The sequence below is a fragment of the Mus pahari genome, chromosome 16 (genome assembly GCF_900095145.1).
Source record: "Mus pahari chromosome 16, PAHARI_EIJ_v1.1, whole genome shotgun sequence".
Taxonomy (NCBI): domain Eukaryota; kingdom Metazoa; phylum Chordata; class Mammalia; order Rodentia; family Muridae; genus Mus; species Mus pahari.
The window spans coordinates 66480329-66505061 of NC_034605.1; the positions used below are offsets into that span (position 1 = coordinate 66480329).

Consider the following 24733-nt stretch of genomic DNA (forward strand, 5'->3'; position numbering starts at 1 on the left):
GACTGCTAGATCCTTGGACTTCCATTCACAGCTACTACTGAACCATTGTTGGGATTTGGACTGCAGACTGTAAGTCATCAATAAATTCCTTTACTACATAGAGACTATCTGTAAGTTCTGTGACTCTAGAGAACCCTGACTAATACACCCACCCTGGACCACCCGGCATGTATGGTGGTTTCTCTCCCTTTCTCTTTAAGCAGAGCGGTCTGTTAGTGGCTGGTAAGGAGCTGTGATGCAAGGCTGCAGAGCACACCAGACAGAAGGACGCACAGCAGAGCTCCAGTCAAGAAAGCCCCCGTCATCTGAGAACCCTCTGAATGTTATCAAGGTCCCTTAATACTGTCAGTCGTGTTCTTACCATCTGTATCTACATATAATTAAGGCTTTTCTTTGCTTTTTCTTTAAAAAAAAAAAAAAAAGACTTACTTATTTTTATTTCATGTATAGGAGGCGTTCCTGTTGTTTTCTTTATATCTTTTTCCAATCTTAAACATCCCACTCTTCAGGGAAATGCAAATTAAAACAGGATTTCACCAAGCAGTTTTAAAAATGAGATGCATTGACAAAAATATAACATTAATTAGGAGGAAAAAAACATAAACCCAGGCAATTCTGGGCCGACGGAGTTCCTTCCCCCGCCACTTCTGAGAGTTGGAATCTGTCACAAAGGTGACTTAAGAATGAAGGACTTTTGTCTCCCAGTTTACTTCATCAGCTTCCCAAAGGGGAAGTTGTCCATTAAATGAAAAACAATTTGCATTTTCAGCACAAAGGGTGCTCTTTGCCTGTGAGCTCCAGCCTCTCCTTGGTGGCGCCTTTTCCTGGAGAGAGTTTCCATGAGGCATGTGAAGTGGTCTGGGCCAAAAGCGGCTCAGACAGCACTGTGCTGTCTGGGCAGCATTGTCCCCTTTGTCTGCTCAAGCAGGACTCAATCTTATTCTGAGAAAGTCGGGGCTGACAGGCCCCATATGCGGGTCTTCAGTCCCTTTTCAGGGAGTTAAGCCCCCAGAAGCAAGGCCCTTCCCAGAATGCACTGCCCACTGGTCCGGGATCTCTGCAGCTCATGCTGGCTTGAATGGGGGCCTGGGTCAAGGAAGGTGCTTGTGGCTGCTAATCTACACCCAGTGGTGGGAGCAAGACAGGGCTTTCTCTGTGTGGCAGAGAATAGAAGACAGGGCTGGAATTCAGGTGCAGGAAGAGGAGACAAGGGCCTCAGAGGTGGAAGCCCACCCTGTGCCTCCCAGCCCAGCCCTTCCAAATATGTCCTCCCCGCCCCCCACCTGCTTTGCTTGATACTTGAAATTCCTTTAACAGGAGGCAAAGCCTCTCAGACCACTTTGAAGATGAATGTGGATTAAAGTAAAATGTGCGCAGAATAGACTTCCGGAAAACCAGAAAGGCACATTCCCCCCTATTCCTGTCATTAAGCGCTACTTTGAAATTTCCAGTTATTTAATTAAGCTGGAGCAACAGATAGATCAGAATGTGAACCAAATCCCAAAGAAGCTCACTTTCTCTAATCAAAGGATCAGAAAAAGGGAAGCCTGGCGAGAGTTTAGTGCAGGGACTGGGAGAAGGCTCCGTGGGTAAGGTGCTTTGTGGTCTGAATTCCCAGCCCCACATGGCATTCACAGCTGGGGAGGCAGAGACAGGTGGATCTGCAAGACTAACTAGCTAGCTCCAGGTTCCAAGAGAGACCTTGGGGAGAGGGGGGAGGAGAGCGGGAGGGAGAGGGAGATTTCTATAAGCCGGACAGGTATTTCAGGAACTCCACTCGAAGAAAAACAATTGTCAAGGTCAGAAAGATTGCTGGAAGAAAAAAATGAACACAGGGAGCTCTCCACAGACATCTCTGAGATTCTCCCTCCCCTATGCCAATGTATTTTTCTGTCTGTTGCTTAGATTAAGATAATTTCTACAAGTTCACGGGTTCTTTATTTGGTCCATTTCATTCTACTATTAAGCTCATCCACTGAGTAAAATTTCTTAGGCAGAAATAGTGGTGCACATGTATAATCCTACTACCCTGGAAGTGGAGGCAGGAGGATTAGGCATTCAAGACCATCACATTGAGTTTGAGTGAAGAAAAGCCATGGGAAGGCTTTGTCTACAGACTAAACCCCCCCACACACACACACCACCAACAACAACAAACAGACAAACAAAACAGAACAGAATAAGCTCTCTAAGCAGGGAGGAAGTGGCTAAAGCATTGTGAGACATGTTGAAAAAGAAATAGCAGAAAGAAAAGCATGAGTGAGTCCCAGGCATCCATTCTCCAGGACAGCTTGTTCCATGTGTCAACCTGAGTAGATCATGGTACCCAGGCATGTGGCAAACATTAATTATTCCATGCGTTTCTGTGAAGTGTGGGTGTATTTCTTTTACTATTGCCATTTGATTTTTATTTGTTGGTCTTTTGAAAGAGGATCTCATGTAGTCCAGGATGATCTCAAAGTTGCCATGGAGCTGAAAGCAACTTCTGCACCTTCCTCCCAAGTGCGGGTGGGGATTACAGGTGTGTGCTGCCACCCTTGTCGTGTAATATGTATTTAGTTAGGAATAACATATTCAGAAGATTTAAACTTAAGTATTTGCCCTCCATAATGTGGGGGAACCTCACCCCCCCCAGATCTGCAGCCTTCCATTCAACTCTGCATATCTTGAATACACCAGCTTCCAGAATAATGTGAACCAATTTCTTTTTTAAAAGATCTCTCCCCAAATATGCATACTCTGTTCTTGCTCTCATCTACTCTTTCTCTTCCCCCTCCTTCCTTCTCCGTAATTGGTTTGATTTCTCTAGAGAATCCTAACAAAGTCTCCAGTGAATGCACACACACACACACACAGAGAGAGACAGAGACAGAGACAGAGACAGACAGAGGGAGACAGAGAGACAGAGAATATATGTGAATATCTGAAATATTCTGAAAATATCTAAAAAGGAAACACAATTTTAAATTTTACTTCTTTTATGTGTATGGGTATTTGGCCTGTGTTAGTTTCTGTGCATCATGTGCACACATCACCTTCAGAGGCCAAAAGGAGGATGCCTGAGCCCCTTGAACTAGAGCAATAGATGAATGAGCCATCTTTCTAGCCCCAGGAAACACAATTTAAACATTCAATGCAAATAGAAGGTAAACTTGGAAAGTTTTCTCTACACAGCATTCTGCCCTCCTCCTCCTGTTTAGACCAGGTGAGAATGCTACATCTCCCACTTGTTAACATGGATTCAGCCAATGATGGTCAGAGGTCAGAATATCTGGTTGGTTCTCAGCTGTGGAGTCCAGATAACCCCGTACTGAACCCCTTTCTCTGAAGCAGCGGTTAGCCAGAGAGAAAAATGGATTCTCTGGAAGGGAGAAAAGCCTGCATGGGCTCGGGAAAAAAAAATTAACTTTTAAATAAGATACAAAGAAAGATGAAAAAGTTTGTACAGAAGAAAGCAAGAATTAGTCAAGGACAGAACAGAATGTCAGGACACAAGGCTCCCAGAGCTCCCTGGTGCTGGCAGTGACTCAGAATCCCAGGGATGATGCATCACTTCATCTGCCAGATGATGTCAGCAGATACAGCCAGGGTGAGCACTGACTTCCCCATCCAGCCCCCAGTCCCTGACTCCTGACCCTCGCTTTATAAGATGGTAAAAGAATGAATGGCTCAGGCAGCATTGACTTGGGATCTCTAAGTCAGTCAGGTTAGCATAGATTTGAGGGGAGAATGGGGAATCTGAAGGAATCCAGGTTGCTCTGCAAGACACAGAGCTCAGAGGGGAAGGCCACAGATCTGAAATAGGAAATCAATATATAACATGTGACACAGTGTGTCCATTTTCTGTCACTGTGACAAAGAACCTGAGATAAACAAGTTAAAAGGTTTCAAGATTCGCTTTGCCCCAAGGTTACAGGAGTTCCTAGCAGCGGCCAAGGACGCCTTTGTTATAGACCTGTGGTGAGGAAACCTGCACTGAGCAGACTTAGCAGAGGAAAGCTACTCACTTCAGGGCAGCTGGGAATTACAGCCACATCTCAAAAAGCCCCATTCCCCTTGGTACTCAAAGTTCCAAAACCTCCCAGTAGCACCACAGGTCATAAATGTGCTTTTAGAGGGCAGTCAAGCTCCAAGTCATAGCAGTGAGAGAGACATCATTCTGAGTAAACATTTTTTATTATATATAGTGTATGTGCATGAGTGTGGTGTGGTGTGGTTTGGTGGGGGTGGGGTGGGGGTAGGGAGGTGTGTGTATGTGTGTGTGTGTGTGTGTGTGTGTGTGGTGTGAAACAGGGTGTGTGTAATGGGGGTAGGGAGGAGTATTTGTAGATGTATGAGCATGTGTGGTGTAGTACGAGATGTGCATTTATGTCTGTATGGGTATATGTTTGATGTATTGTGAGTGTATGGGGGGTGTTTGTGTATCTGTGTAGGTGTGTGTGTTTGGTGTGCTGTGGATGTGTATGTATGTGGTATAGGATAGTGTGGGTGGGGTAGAGTGTGTATGTGTGCGTGTGTTATGGGATGTGGAGTGTGGGTGTGGTATATGTGTGTATAGTGTGAGGTGGTATGGGGAAATATATATGTATCCACTCATCATATGTATATATACATATATATATATATATATATATATATATATATATATATATATATAATGGGATAATGGTATGGAGTGTATGTGGTAGGATGTGAGTATGAGATGTTGGGGTTGAAGGGTGGGGGGTGGGGGTGTGTTTATGTGTGTGTGAGAGAGACAGACAGACAGAGACACAAAGAGAGTCAGAGAACACATGTGTGGAAGTCAGAGAACAACCTGCTGGAGCTGGTTCTTTCCTTGGGATTAAAATCAGGTTGCCAGGCTGGGCATCACATGCTTTTACTTCACCAACCCTTTCCTTTTCAGTTTTTGGTAACAGAAGGCACCCTGCTTGGGAAAGCTGTCACTGGGCCCTCTTTCTATTCTCTGCAGTCAAATGTGACCACTCATCATCAAGGACCAGGCTGTACTGGTTGAGAGGACATCCTTATATGAATTAGGATAAGTACAAAGAATTCAGATGATCAAGGGCTACATATTTTCCTTTTGGGGTGGAAACTGGGCACCCAGAGCTCTGTGCTAGCACCTGGAGCCTTTTAAATGGTGTACATAAGATGTGTCACACCCAAAGTGTGTTTATAGTGACTCCAGGACACCTAGAGCAGCCATATCACACAGTGTGGTTTATTGTGACTCTAGCCTTTAGGATGGAGAGGTAGGATTGCCATTCTGAGCTTCTTCGCAGGCACTGAATATTTGCACCCCCTCAAAACATACATATTGAAATCCTAACCCTTACTTTGAAAACAGTCAAAGGTGAGGTCTTTACATACTGTAAATCAGCTCACAAGGGTAGAGCCCGTGTTGTAGGGTTAGTGCCCTTAGAATATTCCCAGAGCTTGGTTGCTGGTGGCCCACTGAGAAGTTTGCCCTCTGTAACCCAGGAGGAGAAGTGAGCACCCCCCATGGGCCCTCTGAGCCTCGGGGACAGTGAGATATCTGGACCATCCAGCTTACAGCAGGCGACATTTGTATGAGAACTGGGACAAGGTAGGGTAGCAGAGCATACCGCGAGTCTCTACAACTCTCTAAGACCACAGAAGCTTGTGTGTCCACAATTCCACCCCTCCACATTCACTGAGACATATTTACAGCTTTATAAAGAATGAAGAAAAATTAGGGGATTAACCTAAAATTTCCAGTGAGGAAAAAAAAACGGCTGAGTCACAGGCCTTCCTTTGAGAGACTATCACGTTGCCTCTTAAAGATAATATTTTGGGGGGCTGGACAGATAGCTTAGTGAGTAGCACCACTTGCCACCAAGTTTGATGACCTGAGTTCAATCTGCAGAACCCACTTGATGGAGGAGAAAATGGACTTTTCAGGTGACCTCTGACTTCTACATGCATTCCATGGCACATACACATAGACAGACCAGACAGACAGACAGACAGACACACACACACACAAATAAATATATGTGAAAAAAACATAAGTAAAAACTAAAGACAATATATTTTTGATATAAGGAAATGCTAACAACTAAATATAACTTTTTAAAAAGCAATTAACATGGTATTTGAAAGGAATTTGGGGGAAGTTGGCAAGTTCTGAATATGTGTCTGTCTCCCTTGTTTAGGAGACTGGCTCCTCTCATGGAGGTTTTACAGTATTCTTTATCAAGACTTACACACTTTTTTTTCTGTGTACACATGTGTGGTGTGTGTATGAGAGTGTTTAAATGCTCATGGGCTCACATGTGTGTGTGCAGGCTAGCCTAGCACGCATGTGGCTGCATTTGCATGTGGAGACCTGACGTTTCCTTGTTAATCATTCTCCAATTAATTGACTTTGGCAACAACTCTTGCTGAACCCAGACCTCATTGATTGTCTAGTTAATCAATTTGCCTGGGGAAAATCTCCTGTCTCAGCCTCCCCAGTGTTTTTGAAACAAAAGCTATTCTTGACACTTCTAACCTAATCTACATAAATAATTTTTGAATTAGTATGTTTCCTATTAGTATAGGATAAGTAAAAGGGATTTATTTTCTTACTTAAGGTCTTACTATGTAGCTCTGGCTTTTTTTTTAATTCACTATGTAGACCAGACTGGCCTTGAACTCACAGAGATCCTCCTGCCTCTGCCTCCCAAGTACTGGGATTAAGGTGTACACCACCATGCCAGGCTGGATTTACATTTTTAAAGGTACATTTAAGTATCTAAACACTATGGTACGATTTCAACCAGAAAACACCAAATGTCCCATGAATTCCTAAAGCCTTAATGGAGGTGCTGGTACCTTTACGTGTCATTATTTGTTGGCTGGCTAGGTTGTTCTAGACCGCATCCAGAGTTTAGAGCGATGGATGGCTCAGTGGTTGCAAACACTTACTGCCTTTCCAGAAGATCAGAGTTTGGTCCCTAACACCACACTGGTGGCTCACAGTCACCTGTAACACCAGCTCAAAGGGATCTGATGCCCTCTTCTGGGTATGTGAGTGGCAAACACACATAAACACACATGAACACCTATAAAATAAATCTCTTTTTAAGTGTCTAAGGGATGCGATTATGATTTTTTTTCAGTCTACTCTTATACTAAAGGTATTTTACTCTTTTTTTTTGTTTTTTTTGTTTTTTTTTTCGAGACAGGGTTTCTCTGTGTAGCCCTGGCTGTCCTGGAACTCACTCTGTAGACCAGGCTGGCCTCAAACTCAGAAATCCGCCTGCCTCTGCCTCCCGAGTGCTGGGATCAAAGGCGTGCGCCACCACGCCCGGCTGGTATTTTACTTTTTAAATGAATGTCTATAACCTTTGTACACAGGAAAGTGTTGGGTGGGGTGGATGCTTATGACAAGGAAGGGATCGTTGCCTAGGCTTGTGGAACCCACCTGTAGTCTCAGTTACCTAGAAAGCTAAGGCGGGAGATCCATTGGAGGTCAGCCTGTGAGACATGGCAAGACCCGGTCTCCAAAATCCACACCACAAAAAGCAGCCACCTCACCTCAAATGAATAGGCTTTCCCGATGCCATCGCCTGCTCCGGTGATCACTGAAAGAAACAATGACAGTCTTGAAGCAAGAGGACACATCTTCAAGCCTCTCTCTCACAGTCTCTTGTACATCTCTGTCTAGGACCCTCATTACCACAAAGCCGAGTTGCTCCATTCCAAGGTTTCCAGCCTTTGGTAACCTGGATAGAACACTGGAAGTGAAGGGTGAAGGGCTTTTCTGTTTTGTCTTTGGTGTGTGTGTGTGTGTGTGTGTGTGTGTGTGTGTGTGTGTGTGTGTGTGTGGTTTTGGAGGGATCTGTGAGTCTAGAAAACACACTATGAAATGCAGCCAAGCACTAAGCCAACAAGTATTTTATCCAGGCTTCTTAAGGCTTGGGGCAGTGCCACCTTAGCACCTCAAGGACAAGCATGTACCCTGTTATTGCTTCATTCCTGCCCAGTGCTCACCCTAAGAACACCTCAGGGTTCTTTCTGGGAAGTGAATTCTGGTCCCTCCCCTCCTCCACCTCACAGGTCAGCGGCCCTCAATGCCTGTGAAAGATAGGGAACCTGGCAAAGAGGACACAGGAATGTATGTGGGGGATGCAGGGACCTGAGGACCTTGGATAGTTAACCCCAGTACCCCTATCTACCAGTACCCAACAATCTCATAGACCTTCAAGCCCTTCATAACTACAATCACAAGTTTCACAGTTTACCCCAAATACACCTACCTGCAGCTGACTTTGGCACAAAGCATTAAAGGGCACACATTTTTTTTAGACACAGTTTTTAAAATGTCCATTAAAAACCCACTATTTTTTATAAAAAAAAATTAACAAAAAGATTCAAGTTTATTGAGCATGGCTATCAGTATACTTTCTCTGGGTAATTTCCAGTCTTGTTCCTAGAGTCTCCTGTTCTCTGTTTGAAACCTACTCCCTCCCTGGTTTGTCTGTTCCTGAAGTCATCGCATATTTCCTCATGATAATCTTATTCATTCTTAACTCTCAAACAAGCTAAGATTATACCTTTCACTTTGAAGCCACAGAGTTTCTGGCTGCATCTTAACTGCCCTTTGGGGAGTGTTCTTAGAGGGGCTAAGTGAACAGCAGCTGTTCAGAGTTCTAGCTGCACAGACACATGGGCATTTGATTGTGCCCAGTAGGGTATTCAGATCCAGAACAAGCAAGCTCAGTGGCTTAGTAAGTAATTAAAGCAGCAAACACATGTGTGTGCATACCATATACTAATACACACATGTGTACACGTGTGCATACACAGTGGAAGTGTAAGAAGCGTCCATTAGAAATCCATGGGTTCGTCCTAAACAATTCTCATATGGTCATTAAAAAAAAAAAAAGTCCATGAGAAAGTTTACAAAGTTGCCAAGTTTAATGAATAGAGGCACAGAATGCATTTTTTAAAAAAATAAATTAACATTTGGATTTAAAATTATTTTGAAACTCCCTTTAATAAAATGTAAGCACACCAGCCAAGGGTTTAGAAATCTGGAAATCTGTAGATGAGAACTCAGTATCTCTGCCTGTTTTATTATTGGCATTATTAGAAAGACTCCAAAAAGAAGTAAATCTAGCAAAGTAACAGACTGGAGGGAAACCTGGGGGGCAGTCCCCCTCCCCACCCCCTGATCCATACCTTGATTTTCTGGACAGTTCTAATTCCACACATGCTGTCTAGTCACACCATTACATGTTGTGCAAAGTCACCGAGGCTTTCTGAGAATAAGAAAACAAGACTCCGAGAATCTTCTTACCTGCCCATTGTCCCATTGATCGCAGGAAAGAGCTTGGTAAAGCTTTGCAGAACCTCAGAAAAAGGTACTGGGAGAACCTCACGCACTTCACCAGGCAAACCAGGCACAGGACTAGCCCTGCAGAGATTAAGAACTTCTCCATGGCCTCCTCTGGAGCTGTCTTGCTGGAGATGCTGCTGGGACGTGGTCCTTATCCCCATGTGACTCCCAGGGCAAACGACCTGGGAGCCCGCCAGATCTCCTCACAGGAGGCTCTGGGTGTGTTCCATGTATCTGGGAGCATTTAGATTAGAGTAACTTCTTTATGTAACCTTGTGATTCACAGGCATTTGAATCAAGTATTCTTAATAATATCTTTACAGCGTGGTTAGGCTTTTGTGGCTGTGGAGATGCTGGGTCAGGAAGACAGTAAACTTGAAGGAAAGTGAAGCCCAGAGAGAGGAAACAGAACACTCTGGGAGCCTCCAAAGAGACTTGGTCTTATGACTTGATCTCCAAAGGAGGTCTCTGCATTAAAAGCCCGATCCCGAGTGGTGGGGATGTGGGAGGTGATGGAGTCTGTGGGAAGTCCTGCAGTCCCATGGGAAGGCAGTGTTCAGAGGAAAACACTGACCACTTGGAAAGAGTCTTTCCTTACTAATGTCAAAAGCTACACCATAAAGTCTCACCCAGCATGACTGGCCGAGCAAGGACAACATCAGTAGGCATTGCCAAAGTAAACCTGGGATACTTCACTAGGCCTCACCCCTACACAAGAACTATAGCAACTAATAACTCTTGCCCAGGGACAAGCACACCAACTGATTATCTAATACCAAATGGTCATCTCTGAAAACATACAAACAAACAAAAAAAATTATACAAACTAAGCAAGATATATATATATTAAAGTCACCATTGCAAATGCCTGAGCTAATCATTTTAGTAAATTGATTATCAGCTGTTAAATATTAAACTGTTTGTGATACTCCTGGACAAGAAGTAGAAAAGACATTGGAAAAACCAACACAGTAGCCACCAAGTCTATATATGGTCATACTTAAATTTAATATAACTTAATTTAAAATTTAGCTCCTGAACTACACCAGCTCTTCCTGGTACTACTGCTGATTTACATATACGTTCATGCAGGAAGCTCTACTAGACATTCAAAGTGTCCAAGCCACTTAGGCTTTCGAGGAATTTACTGTTGCCAAAACGATGTCCCAAGAACTCATTGACACCGAAAGTAAAGCAAAAAGGATAAACTCACTTTTAGACCACGGTTAAACACATAGCTAGCTCCATGGGTGGAGTATTTGCCTAGTGTGCCCAGAAACCTCTGCACTGCATAAACCAGGCATGGGGCACACAGCTGTAATCACAGCATTCAAGAAGTGGAAGTAGGAAGACCAGAAGTTCAAGGTAATCACTGGCTACATTGTGAATTCAAGGACAGCCTGGGCTACTTGAGACTATCTGGGGGAAGAAAACAAAAGGAAAGAAGGAACACGATACTAGAACATAGCTCAGGGTCTTGTTGTGATAACTAATTAGCAGACCAAGTGGACATCCTTTCTTGTCTCTGGTTTAGAAGAGATCCTTTGTGCTTTCCCCCATGTAGTATAATACTTACTGCTGGTTTTTCACAGATAGGTGTCATCATGGACAGGTCTGATCCTGCTGCTCCTAATTATGCTTTTTAGCCATGAAGGATGATGAATTTTGTCAAAAGCATTTCTATATCCATTGAGATGATTGTGCAATTTGTCTTCATTCCATTACCATGCTGTATTATATTAATTCATTTGTACCCACTGAATTGTCTTCTCAGCACCCCTGGAGTGAAACCCTCTGGCTCCTGGGGTTTTATCATCTTTTTTTTTTTTTTTTTTTTTTTTTTTTTTTTTATTTCTGGGTTTTTTTTTTTTTTTTTTTTTTTTTTTTTTTTTTTTTTTGGATTTTCCAGGCAGGGTTTCTCTGTGGAGCCCTGGCTGTCCTGGAACTCACTTTGTAGACCAGGCTGGCCTCGAACTCGGAAATCCACCTGCCTCTGCCTCCCGAGTGCTGGGATTAAAGGTTTTATCATCTTAATCTGTCGTTTACTGAGGATTTTTTGCATCTGTGTTCATCAGGGAAATTGTCTGTAGCTTGCTCTTGTGTGACATCACCACCCAGTTTTGGCATCAGAGTGGAGCTAGCTTCTTGCCATGAGTTTAGAAGCATTCCTTCCCTTCCAATTTTGTGGGACGGTGTACATTTAGAGATACGGCACAGTTCAGCACTAAACCCGCCTAGTGCTTGACGTTGTCAGGAGACTACTACTCCTCCAGTCTCATCGCTCACTATCATTTTTTGGATCGCTTATATTCTCTTGGTTCAACTCTGTAGGTGATATAGCATGTGTCTAAATTTTTTTTCATTTTTTTCTAGGTTTTATAATTCATCAGAACATAAAATCTCAACAATCCTCTGGGTTTTAGCAATATCTACTTAACATCTCCTTTTTGTCTAATTTTAAATTGTGGGGTCTTCCCTCTTAATTTGTCTCAGGGTTTGCCAATTTTAACTTTTCAAAGAGCTGCTTCCCTGATGCCCTGAATCATTCTTTTAGCCTCTGGGACAGCTGGGATTAGAGGTGGGCACGCCACGCACGCCACGCATCGCTCCTCCTTTTTGCTACAAACCTTCTTTGTCTTTTGATATAAAATGCCCCCCCCCACCTCCAGCTCCAGTTTCCAGGTGACTGCCCTACTTTATAATTGTGCTATGTTTATTGGCTTGAATCATTTAATTTCTGACTGAGACCAATTTGTTCAGACATTAAGAGACCTCTTCTTAGCTGTATTTTCTCTGGTTCTCCCTGCAAAGCCCAAGGCCTATGATTTGGCTTGTTGTTCTAAATAAAAAGAAGCACAACGTTTCAAGAGTGTCCCTGAGTGTTCCTTCCAAATTGTTTCAAGCAGCGTCAGCTCCTTTGAAGAGCTCTTTGGGATTTGTCCTGGTTAGTCTTACGTCAACTTGACACAAGCTAAGGTCATCTGAGAGGAGGGAGCCTCGATTAAGAAAATGCCTTCATAAGACCAGGCTGCAGGCAGGCCTGTAAGGCATTTTCTTAATTAGTTATTGATGGGGGAGGACCCAGCCCATTATAGATGGGGCCAGCCCCAAGCTGGTGGTCTTGGGTTCTTCAAGAAAGCCGATTGAGCAAGTCTTAGGGAGTAAGCCAGTCAGCAGCGCCCCTCCATGGCCTGTGCGTCAGCTCCTGTCTCCAGGTTCCTGTCCTTTCTGTGTTCTTGTCCTGGCTTCCTTGATGACGGACAGTGATGTGGAAGTGTAAGCTAAATAAACCCTTTCTTCCCCAAATGTCTTTGGTCATGGTGTTTAATTACAGCAATGGAAACCATAACTAAGATGGGACTCTTTTCTTTCTATGGACATTGTGTTTCAGACATCTCAAATGTTTGAAATCACACAACTCACATGAAGCCTGTATTAGCTACTTCTCTGGTACTGTGATAAAAATTCCCTGGCAAAAGGAAATCCAGAGAAGAAAGGGTTTGTTCTGGCTTACAGTTCCAGAGGGGATGCAGTGGTACATCGTGGCAGGGAAAATGTAAAGGCAGGAGTGTGAGACTGACCTGGCAGTCAGGAAGCAGGCTGATCACACTTTATCCACACACTGGGTGAGAACTGGAGAGAGACAAAGAACAGGAAGTGGGGCCAGGCCAGGAATCCTCAACGCCTCTTCATTCCACTGTTCACGGGCTGACCTCAGCGGTTCCAGCAGGTTTACTCTTAAGTACAGAGCAAGGGTTACTCTTAAGTAAGAAGTCCTGGTTAAGTAGTGGTCCTGCCCATCCTTGACACATCGTTGTCTGGGCTCTAGTCTATCCTGCAAGGTGGCCTAACTAGTGTGTGAGACCACCACTCTGCCCAGCATTCAGAATAATATCTCAGAGAGTTTGCCAAGGGCAAATCGATCCTCATCTTATATAGGCTTAAAATCTCTTTCTGGGAGACAAATTCCTCTGGCTGGCTTCAGCTTTTTCCTCCCCAACATGTGATTCCCAGGGAAATTCTAATTCCCTGAGGATCACTCTTTTAATAGTCTGATAGCCAAATGAAAGGGCCCAAGTGTCTCTGGAGCTAATGCTGAGGTCAGAGGACAGCCTTTAGGATCCAGTTTGCTCCTTCCAGGTTCTGAGGATCAAACTCGGTTCATCAGATTTGTGGAGCAAGTATCCTTACCCAAAGCTAAGAATGTGCTTCCCAGAAGTGTCCATAGGCCAGTCCAATAGAGGCAATTCCGCAGCTGAAGTTCCCCTTAGTTACTACCACCTCATACACCCAACACCACCTACCATAATTCAGAACACTGATTGGAGATTCCATTTGCTATGTACCTTTCTAGAGTGAAAAGGGCTACTTTCCAACCGGATACAAATGCTGCTCCTAGGGTGCCCTCTGCTGGCCAAATGTGGAAGAGGAGGAAAAGTCTTAAAATCATTTCTGAAAGAATTGCAAGAGTAAAACTTAGAGATAAGGAAAACAACTTTAAAAGACAGCAAAAACTGTTTTTCACTTCTCTGAGTGAGTGGTTAGTTGTCTCAGGGTTTCAGAAGAGACACTAAAGGATGTTCTAACAATAGTCTGGGAGTCCCCGATGTCATGTTCTAGAAGTCTTAAAAAGTAAAGAGTGCTGTTCAGTTGGAAGAGTGCCCGACTAACAGGCATGAGTCCTAGATTTGATAGCCACATAAACCGGGCACAGTAGCACATAACTAATCCCAGCACTTGTGTGATGGAAGAGGAGATCATAAATTCAATCATCCTTGACTGGAGACCTTGTCTCAAAAACAAATAAAACACTCTAGAAGAGAGGCAGCACTATTAAGAAATGGAGAGTCAGGCCTGGTGGTGCATGCCTTTAATCTCAGCATAAGAAATCTGAGGCAAACAGATTTCTGTGAGTTTGAGGCCATCATGGTCTACATGGAGAGTTTCAAGCCAGCCAGGACTAGATAGGGAGTCCCTCTCTCAAAGAAAGAAAGAAAGAAAGAAAGAAAGAAAGAAAGAAAGAAAGAAAGAAAGAAAGAAAGAAAGAAAGAAAGAAAGAAAGAAAGAAAGAAAGAAAGAAAGAAAGAAAGAAAGAAAGAAAGAAAAAGAGAGAGAGGAAGAAAGGAAGGGAAAAAGGAAGAGGGAGAGAGGGAGGAAGGAAGGAAGGAAAAGGAAGGAAAGAAGGAAGGGAGGGAGGGAAGAAGGAAGGAAGAGTGGTTGGAGAGCTGGCTTGGTAGTTAAGAGTACATAGTGGGGCTCGAGAGATGGCTAAGTGGTTAAGACTGTTCTTCCAGAGGTCCTGAGTTCAATTCCCAGCAACCACATGGTGGTTCACGATGGTGGATTCGATGCCCTTTTCTGGTGTGTCTGAAGACAGAGACAGTGTGCTCACATACATGAAATAAGTAAATAAATCTTTTTTAAAAGTACGTACTGCTCTTGTAGAGGACCCAAGTTTAGTTCTCAGCACCCATGTCAGGTGGTTCACAGTTGCCTGTAAGAGACTGACCTTCCCAGGCAGCTGTGTTCATGTGCACATAACTACATACACGCACACACACATGCACACACACACACATGCACGCATGCACACACACAGACACACATGCACGCATGCGCACATGCACACACACACATGCACGCACACATGCACACGCACACATACATACACACGCACACACACATACACACACACATGCACGCACACATGCATATGCACATATGCATGCACATATGCATGCACACGCACACACGCACCTGAAGAAGAGGAGGAAAAGGGAGGAGAGGAAGAGGAGAGAGAGGGAGAGAGGCTAGAGATGGAGAGGAGAGAGGAGGGAGAAGGGGAGGAGGAGGAGAAGAAAATCAATCAATCAATCAACCAATCAATCAATAACTGACTGACTTGACTTGGTATTTCTCTAAAGCATATATACAATGGCCCTGAAGAGATGCCCATGGCAAAAATGCTTGCCACACAAGTATGAGGAACCTGGATCTGTAATCTCATCACTAGATGTGCAAAGACAGGAAGATCCTAATGGCTCACTGGGCAGCTAGTCTAGCCAAAACAGAGAGCTTCAGGCTCAAAGCAGACAAGAGAAAATGATTGAGGAAGACACCAGACATCGATCTGTGGTATCCACATACTTACATGTGCATGCCTACCTGCACATGCATGACCAAGATACCCAAATGATCAACCAGCACATGAGGAAAAATGTTCACCATGAATTAGGGAAATACAGGTCTAAGCCAAACCTCTATAAAGATGGTTACTAATAAAAAAAATTTAAATGTATGTTGTGAAAGAGGAGACAGTAGCTTTGAAAAAAGTATGATATAACAGGTCCTCAATAAATTAAAACTACAGCTGGGTATGCTGACACACACTTTTAATCCCAGGACACAGAAGGCAGAGGCAGGTAGATCTCAGAGTTCGAGGCCAGCCTGGTCTTCACAGTGAGTTCCAGGACAGCCAGGGCTACACAGAGACAACCTATCTTGAAAGAAAGATAAGATCAGAACTCTACTACTATGTATAAATCCCAAATAATTGAAAACAGGATCTTCTACTTTTTGAGACATGGTGTTGCTATGCAGCCCAGGCTGGCCTTGAACTCACCACAGCCCACACTGGCCTCAACCCCCTGAGTGCTATTATTGTGATCAGGGTTTTGGAGATGTATTTGTACTTCTATATTTACAGTGACATCATTCACGAAAGCCTGAGGATAGACACATCCCAAGGGTCCGTCAACAGGTGAGCAGATAAGCAAAATGGGATACTGAGACCATTACTTGTCAACTTGGTTGTTAACGTTGATCTAGAGTCAACTGGGAGACAAGGCATGCCTGTGAGCGATCATCTAGATTAAGGTAATTGAGATGGGAAGACCCACTCTGAATATGAATAGCACCCCTCCACGGGTTATGGTGCCAGACTTTGTGAAAAGGAGTGAGCAAGCTGTATACCTCCATCCATCGCTCTCTGCTCCTTGACTATGGACACATGACAAGCTCAAGCTCCAGCCATCATGGCCATCTCCTCAGAGTGGACTGTTCCCTAGACCTTTGCGACAAAACAAAGCGCTTCTCCACTAAGTTGCTTTTATCAAGGTATTTTATCATACCAGCGGAGCCATCATTGGTTTGACATGAGGGCAGTGAGAAAAAGCACTTGACGCAAGTTCAATCCCTAGAACTTACAGAAAAGTGAAAGAACTTGAAAGCTAACTCCACAAAGTTGTCCTTTTACTGCCATAGTCATGGTGCATACTCTGACTCTCTCTGTCTCTCTTTCTCTCTGACACACACACACACACACACACACACACACACACACACACACTTGTATTAAGTAGTTGAAAACATATTCCTTCCGTTGCTACTACCTCTGGTTCTACTTCTAGAAACCTAGATGTTACTGGCAGGGCTAGGGAGTTAACTCTGTAAGTACTTGTCACACGTGTCTAACTTTCAAAATCCCTTGAACAAACATGGAGGGAGCTGGGCAGAACAAGACAGATGAGCCACTTGTACTAGTTACTTCTCTGTTGTTGTGATAAACAAAAAAACAAAAACCATAATTAAGTTGATTTATAGAAGAGTTTATTTGGGCCCACAGTTCCAGAGAGGTCAGTGTGGCGGGAACAGCTGGGAGCTCTTCAAACCACAAACAGGAAGTTCAGGATGGAGACTTTGAAACCTCAGAGCCCACCCCAGTGACACACTTCCTCCAGCAATGCCGCCCAACCGGGGACCACACATTCAAATGTCTAAGACTATGGAGATGAACTGATGGTTTTGGGTTTTTGCAGTTTTTCCAACACTTGTCCTTAAAAGACTATCTTGTTGTTCCTTCAAGGTGGAGTAATGTGTGCACACATGTATGTATGTGTGTGCATGTGTATGTGGAAACCAGAGGCTAATGATGGGTGTCTTCCTCAGTCACTCTCCATCCTATTCTTTGAGACAGTGACTCTCACAGAACTTGATGCTTGCCATTTAAGACTGGCTGGCAAGCCAGAGTCTCAGGACATATCTGTCTCTGCTACCCAGTTCTGAGATAATTGACATGCTCCATGCATGGCTTTTTATCTGAGTGCAAGAGATCAAACTCATTTGTCTCCTGAGTACAGTGAGCACTCTACCCACCTCAGCTCCAAGAATATTCCTAGACACTGAATAACTGACTTTCTATTTTCTACCATACTGTAACATCACACTGTGCAGCATATATAGAAAGGACTTTATTTCACTGTGATGACTTGGAAAAAAAAAACATACCAACGCAGCATAAATCAAAACTGAATGACTCTTACAAAGGCAAAGAGATGGTTCAACAACAAAAAGTTTTCCCTTCTTTTCCTTGGCCGAGGCCTTTAAAATTAAGGCCACGGTGCTGATGAGCAGTCACCCTTGAAACATCTTCCTCGGCACATAGTGAGGGCCCTGTGCATGACCTGGAGCACATTGACTTAGTTGGGAAGGTTTTGTATTGTGAGTCGTGGGTTCCTCATGGCTCATTGTGCAGTGACGTGTGAGGTAGCTTTCTTTGTATTTTGAAGGCATTCCTTTTTGTGCCCTGACCAAGCAGGAGACTGCCCCATGTGTGGGACCTCTGGTCTGCCCACTCCTGCTGAGGCTGCTCTTTCCGGCCGAGGCCTGCAATTCTGTCCTCAGCCTAGCTCTTCAGATCCAGGGAGGTGCTTTCTTCATCCACGGGTTGTTTAGGTTTCAGCTGGCTGCTTAGTGTTAAAAAGGAGTATCTTAAACCACCTGCCATGCTGAAGAGAGAAGAGAAAGGGGTTAAAAAATCCTATGGGCACTGTTAATGTAATATAATATAACTGCAGTCAGCTTGATTTGAACACAACTATTAAGATCTCTGGGGGGGGGGGGTTCCTCACAGGTTGGTAGGTAGATTGAGAAATTTCTTCTTTGCAAATGTTTGGAGACAGGGAAAAGAAAGCGAGTGCTCGATTTTTACTGGATAAAGTAACGTGTAATGATTGTACAAATAACACCCAGGCCTAGAACCCAAAAATGTGTTCAAAATCATCAGGGTGCCAACAGCATCCTGGAGACACAGCCCTTCAAAAGGCTACAGGTAATGAGATCCACATGGTGGGAGGAAGATGTGTGAACTGATTTTAGGCCTTATCCCTGAGATTCTTTATGACACATGTCCCCAGAGACCACGTGCAAAAATGAAGGCCACAAACACAACAGGCAGGGGATGCAGCTCCGTGGCAGAACACTTACTTGCCTGGCACGCACGTGGCCCTGGTTCCATCCTGAGCGTGACAACTAGTAAAACCATTTCTCTTTGCTTTTTTGTTTATTATATTCCAAGTGATCATGTTAAATCCCTTATTTACTGTGAGTTCATTTGAAAGTCTCACTTACCAAATATTTAACCCTATAAAGTTTAAGAGGGAGAAAATGTAGTCTCCACCAACCAACATCCCAATGTAGGCAACCGATACATTCTGCAAAGAGAGGGGGCTCATCATTGAAAAGTAAGGAACTTCAGGGCAAACACAGACACGTGACACCTGAGGCCTGACACTGGGTTACTTTGCATAGAGGCTTGCATGGAATATCTAATGACATATGGCTTTATAAATAAAGTCAACTAAAATGTAGTTACTGAAAACTGCACTGTTCACTCTCCCCAAGTTCCAGGCAAGAGGTGGGAGAGTACAGCTGTAAGTTGCTTGCTAGCTGCTCCCATCTTTATACCTTCACCAGCACAGTAAATTTTAACCCTATCGCCCCTAACCTGAACAGGGCAGGCAGCTAAGTTCTAAGTTGAACTTTTCCCAGTTGAGGAAGCCACTGGGTGGAGCGGGTCATGTTTTCTCACTCACTTTAGGAGCTTATGTGAAGAGAAAAATAGTGTGGGCTAGAATTCAGACCACCACCACCACTCTCTGTTCAAGAGCTGTGTCCTCAAATGCACACAGGCATACACAAACACCTTTGCACCAACCTACCAATACAAGTTGCACTGCTTTATCACAGAGTGGAAGTACTAAAAACGTTCCTTCAGATGGATCTGTCTTCTTAGTGGGCAGGTTCTCCCAGCAAGACTAATTCCAGATAACGAAGTGATCACAGATATTCGATTTTTCTTTCCAGTTGTTACTTGTTTTTCCCAAATTATGCCCTCACCTGCCTCCAATTTTAAAGTAATAAAACACTTTCTTGGGAGGGGGGGGCGGTTAGCAACTTCACTCAAGATCAGCAGCCGGGATCACACAGCGCCCCCTAGAGTCACAAGCATCCACACTCGCTGCGTCTCTGTCCACAGCAAAAAGTAGCTTTCAGCACATGGTTTCCATCTGGTTCCCACCCTGGTGTTAAGCGCGCAAGGCTCCATTACTTACCTTGATCGCTCCAACCACCGCCGTGGTCAGAGCTGAGTTGTAGTAACTGCAAAGAGCTGTGGAGTACATCAGGAGAAACCTGAGGGCAGAAGACAGAGAGCGTGAGCGCCGGCCTGGCTCTGGGTGTCATGAAGGTTCTAGAACCCAGATCTAGACATTCGTCATTGGGCTTTTTACACGGAGGTGGGGGGGAGGGTGTTCAGCTGCGCATAAGCCAAACCTCTGGCGTTTCTCATGGTGTGTCCACAAATGAGGGAAAGAAAAGGATTTTTATCAGCAGACATTATCTCCACATCTTCATGCGTGTGTGCAGTGTGATTTGGACACATCCGGTTCCCACCGCCTCCCTCTCAGTGATTCCCTTTCTATTTTCACAAGGCTTCTGTTTTGTTGGGGAGTCCTTTGTGTTTGTTTTTGGTAACCTACTACATTTTTTTGTTTTACTTCGAGGTCTGTTTGTTTTGAGATTTGTTTGAGGGTGGATCTCTCCATGTAGCCTTGGCTGACCTGGAACTCATGTATATAGACAAAACCGGCCTTGAATTCAGAGAGAAACACTTGCCTGTGCTTTCCAAGTGCTGGGATTATAGGCATGCACGCACCACTATGCTTGCCAAGTGTCCTTGTTTTTATAGACATGTTACTAGTTTTGTAAATGAGGCCCTAGTATTTAGATGCTGAACTTGGGCACTTCAGAAAAATCTGTTTCTAGGACCCCTCATGGTACTGTTTGCCCTTCATCATCTCAGTACTGGACTTACAGTACTAGAGGCGGGAGGCTCGAGAGTTAAAGGGGTAGCCTTGGCTGCATCAAGGCCAGCCTAGGTCACATGAGACTTCTCACATCCCAAATACATAATGTGTGCCTTCAATTGTTATAATTTTAACGAACTCAATGAGTAATGTTACCCAGGCATAAGTTTCTAACACTCAGTCCTATGTTCCTGCCACCAAGTGCAGCTCTGCCTGCTGGTGATCTGACCCACACCACCTAACCAGGAGCTCAGAGTACGCAGCATACACCCGTGGAGCCTAGGAAACCTCAAGCCAAGCTGCATCCTGTGACTTCCAAATGTAAGGTCAGCCCTCCACAAGGACAAGCATGGATATTCTTTTTTATTTCTGCTGAAAAAAATCCCAAACCCAGGTTCTATCAGGCCACGCTGAAAAACACTTTGGTCTGCCTGCAGATTCAGTAACTGGGACCCCAAGATCTCAGTACCATCTGCTAGAAGTATGGGCAGTCAGGACAGTTACTCGTCACCTGTGCTAAGCTAGAGGAGGGGATCCTGGCTAACAAACTGGAGTTGCTGGGAATGAACCCCAGTCCTGACTAACACAGGGTTTGGAGATAGAGAGGCTGCACTTCTCAATATGCCCACTAGGTGTCCTCAGAGAGGAAGAATATAAAAATTATTTTTAAATGGGGCTAAGCTTGTAAAGCGTTCGCTAGGCAAGGATGAGAACTAGTCTTTAGCTTTCGAGCACACATTTAAAAAAAAAAAAGCCAGATTGTATGGTGCACACATGTAATCCCAATACTAGGAGATAGAAAGAGGTCTGAGGGTCTTTGGGATTGCTAGCTGCCCCGTCTAGCCAAATCTCAGTTCAGTGGGAGATCGCATGTCAAAAAGCAAGGCAGAAACTGATAGGTGAGATACCTGATGTCGTCTCATGGCTGCAACACACATGTGCACACATGTGCATACTCCACACAAATGGACACATACACACTAAGTAATTTTGAAAGAAACGTGTCTACATACAGATAATTACTTATTAAGGGCATTGGATAAGACCAAGATATTGATCTAAAAGAGCCCCCATGAGTTCCATACATGGTGTCTTAGGGTTACTATTTCTGTGATGAGACAGCACAACCAAAGAAACTTGGGGTGGAAAGGACAACTCAGCTTACACCTCCACGGCACTCACCTGTTCATCATGGAAGGAAGTCAGGACAGGGCAAAAACCTAGAGTCAGAAGCCATGGAGGGGTGCTGCTTACTGGCTTGCTCCCCGTGGCTTGCTCAGCCTGCTTTCTTAAGAATATCAGCCCAGGGATGACCCCTCCTGCAATGGGCTGGGTCTTCCCACATCAATCATGAATTAAGAAAATGTCCTACAGCTAGATATTATGGAACCATTTTCTCAGTTGAGGTTGCCTCCATTCAGATAACTTTAGCTTGTGTCAAGTTGACATAAAACTATCCCACACACACATGGGAAATCTCATCACTTGGTTTCTGTTTGTATTTATTTATTTACATATTTTTGAGTTCCGTGCAACACATGCCAGCACATAGTTGAGTGCAGTGCCCACCTTTAGACAATAAAAACCAATTTACACATCTGCTACAGACTGTAATGGTACCGTGGCAGTCAGTCTTGTCCATATGACTAAACTTAGGGTCACTGTGGGAAAATCCTACCGGGCATAGCTGGGAGTGAGTTTCCAGAAAAGTTTAAATGAAGGAGGAAGACCCACCCAAACGGAAGCAGCGCAATCCCACGGATTCCATCCCAGAGGGAATAAAAAGTAACAATAAGCTGGGTATCAGGATTCACCTCTCTCTGGTTCACTACCGATACAAAGTGTCAGCTGCCTCTCTCCTGCCACCTTCCCTGCCAAACCGACTTCATTCTCAGTGAGCCAAAGTGAATCCTTAAATTGCTTTGTCACAGCGGGGGAAAAAAGCGACTAATATAAGGGTACCACGCATGTTTCATCTTGGATTGCCGACTCATACCCACAGTCACAGGTAGGTCACAGAAACTAGAACCTCGGGGGAGGAGGAATAGCCTTTCATGTTTCTCCCCCTTCTGACTTGGAGCTGGCCATAAACTCTCTGACTTATCTTGTAAATGATCATAAGAACCCTGTTTCTGGAAGGCAGGATCCAACATCTTGAGGAAAGTATGGTACAGAGAGAGACCAGGAAGTGTCTGAACAGAAAGGCTTTCCAGACTTCCCCATACTGTTCATCAACATGAAAACACACTCTGTCTGTTCAATTGCATCTCCACACCACAGTCCACACATCAATCATGTCTATGCCATGACAACTGTGCACTTGATTACAAGAAGGGAAACAAGAATGAACTTTCTGATCACTGGGCGAGCAGTGCACCCCACCTCCACTGTTCACCCTCTCGAGACTCTAATTTTTTTCTTCTGACTGCTTATCTGCATCCTTAGACTATCCTTTATAACAAGCCTCAGGGTAGCTAGTGTTTGTCTGCATGTTTTATTACAAGATGCTCTAGCAAATGGCTTGGCCCTGAGGAAGGGGGTCTCAAGAACCTAATTTTAGCCAGTGCTATGGAAGTCCTGGAGATACAATTGGTACGGTGCTCGAGGGCCTGAGTTCAATCTCCACAACTCATGTAGTGGGGGGAAAGAGCTGAGCATGGTAGTGTACTTATAATCCCAGCACTGGAAAACAGGAGCATCCCTAGGGCTGGATGAGCCAGCCAGCCTGAGTCTGCAACTTCCAGGCCACATCTACCCTGTGTTAAAAGCAAGGTTGTTTTGTGGACCTTTGGACATTTAATCTACACACACACACACACACACACACACACACAGCCTACATACATACACAGACACACAGACACACACACAAGAACGAGAGAGAGAGAGAGAGAGAGAGAGAGAGAGAGAGAGAGAGAGAGAGAGAGAGAGGTACAAAACAACTCTAGATACCCTGAGTAGGGAAGTCTGATACCATTGTATTTCTATTAAGGAGAATATTGCTTCCTTGGAGAGATCAAAGGTCCTGGGACAGGTTAAAAACAGATTAGGGTAATCCACTTAGACAATAGGAAACCCTGTGTCAGCTGGTAAAGGAGTGAACTAGAACCTGTGATCTCTTAGCATGGTGGCCTTTTTCAAGTAGAGGCTGCCAGCCTGCAGCTCCGTCTGCATTTTACCTTGCATGCACGCAGTGATTATTTGAGCTCTGTTGTTCATCCCATCTTCCTGAAGCACTGAGCCCCCACAACCTGTTTGCAAACCCTTAGTCACACATTTAGGATTCCAGAAGATTAGCCTAACCTCACCATAACCCAAAGGGAAATTAAACAGATGCCCTTTTCATACTCTATTGGCTTTGTAATAAGCTTATTTAAAAATGTGGTAAATTCCAGTAAAACAGCTCAGCAGATAAAGGTCCTTGACTCCAAGCCTGATAACCTATGCTCAACCCCGGGGATCAATATGGTAGAAGAGAACAAACACCACATGCACACTAAGGAAGCATGCACACGCGCGCGCACACGCGCGCGCACACACGCGCGCGCACACACGCATACACACACACGGATGAATAAATATTAAGAAAAATCATAAAGAAAAACTTCAAATATAGTATTTTAAGATTATAATTTCAGTAAATCCAATAGAGGTCTGGTGGTTGAGAAAAAGAAGTTTGGGATACAAACTAGAAAGTGGTGACATTAACTAAGAGGCTTCAGGTGGCTCTCTGGGCCCTGCCTTGGGAAGCACCTGACGCTAACCCTGAGCTGCCTGCTGAGTGGACAGCAGGAGCTGGTGGCCAGTCATCCTGAAGAGTGACTTCTGAGGCTGTGGGGAAGCAAGCCAGCCGGTTGTGGCATGTTACAAGGGCGTAGAACTTGGAGAGGGTCCACCATGCCAAAGCTGGGGCTTTCTTCTAACACGGCTTAGGAATTAAAACTCAATAACAGAAGGTAAAGTACATGGAAAAGAAGAAAAACTACCTGCCAAGTCTGTGAAAAGAAAGCAGACAGCAGAGCTCGACGGAGTTTAAGAGGAGAGAGAGTACTCTTAGCTCAGTGTGGCCTTGTAACCCTGTGATCCCAGCACTTAGGAGGTGGGAGCCAGGACAGCTGGGACTCAAGCCTGGGATACATGAGACCCTCGAGTCTCAAAACACCCAAACAAAACAAAACCAAGAAAGAGATATTAGCAACCACGAGAGTGGTTCTTTTTTCTTTTCTTTTCTTTTCTTTTT

At 44.3% G+C, this 24733-nt stretch overlaps 2 protein-coding genes across 4 annotated transcripts in view; both read right to left on the minus strand.

The window, feature by feature from the left end:
- The window catches only part of Hsd17b3 (hydroxysteroid 17-beta dehydrogenase 3), a 29607-nt gene extending 20155 nt beyond the window's left edge, over window positions 1-9452 (minus strand). The window contains exons 1-2 of the mRNA XM_021216075.1: window positions 9311-9452; window positions 7546-7592 (exon numbers count right to left, since the gene is read on the minus strand). Coding sequence (XP_021071734.1) covers window positions 7546-7592; window positions 9311-9452 — 189 coding nt within the window. The remainder of the gene's footprint in view (window positions 1-7545; window positions 7593-9310) is intronic.
- A 7529-nt stretch (window positions 9453-16981) lies between these two features.
- The window catches only part of Slc35d2 (solute carrier family 35 member D2), a 31715-nt gene continuing 23963 nt past the window's right edge, over window positions 16982-24733 (minus strand). For 2 of the 3 annotated variants that reach the window (XM_021215807.2, XM_029547482.1), the window contains exons 10-12: window positions 19741-19819; window positions 18758-18840; window positions 16982-18135 (exon numbers count right to left, since the gene is read on the minus strand). In XM_021215807.2, the coding sequence (XP_021071466.1) occupies window positions 18033-18135; window positions 18758-18840; window positions 19741-19819 (265 nt within the window). In that variant the 3' untranslated portion in view covers window positions 16982-18032. The remainder of the gene's footprint in view (window positions 18136-18757; window positions 18841-19740; window positions 19820-24733) is intronic. The other variant, XM_021215808.2, reaches the window with a different exon arrangement.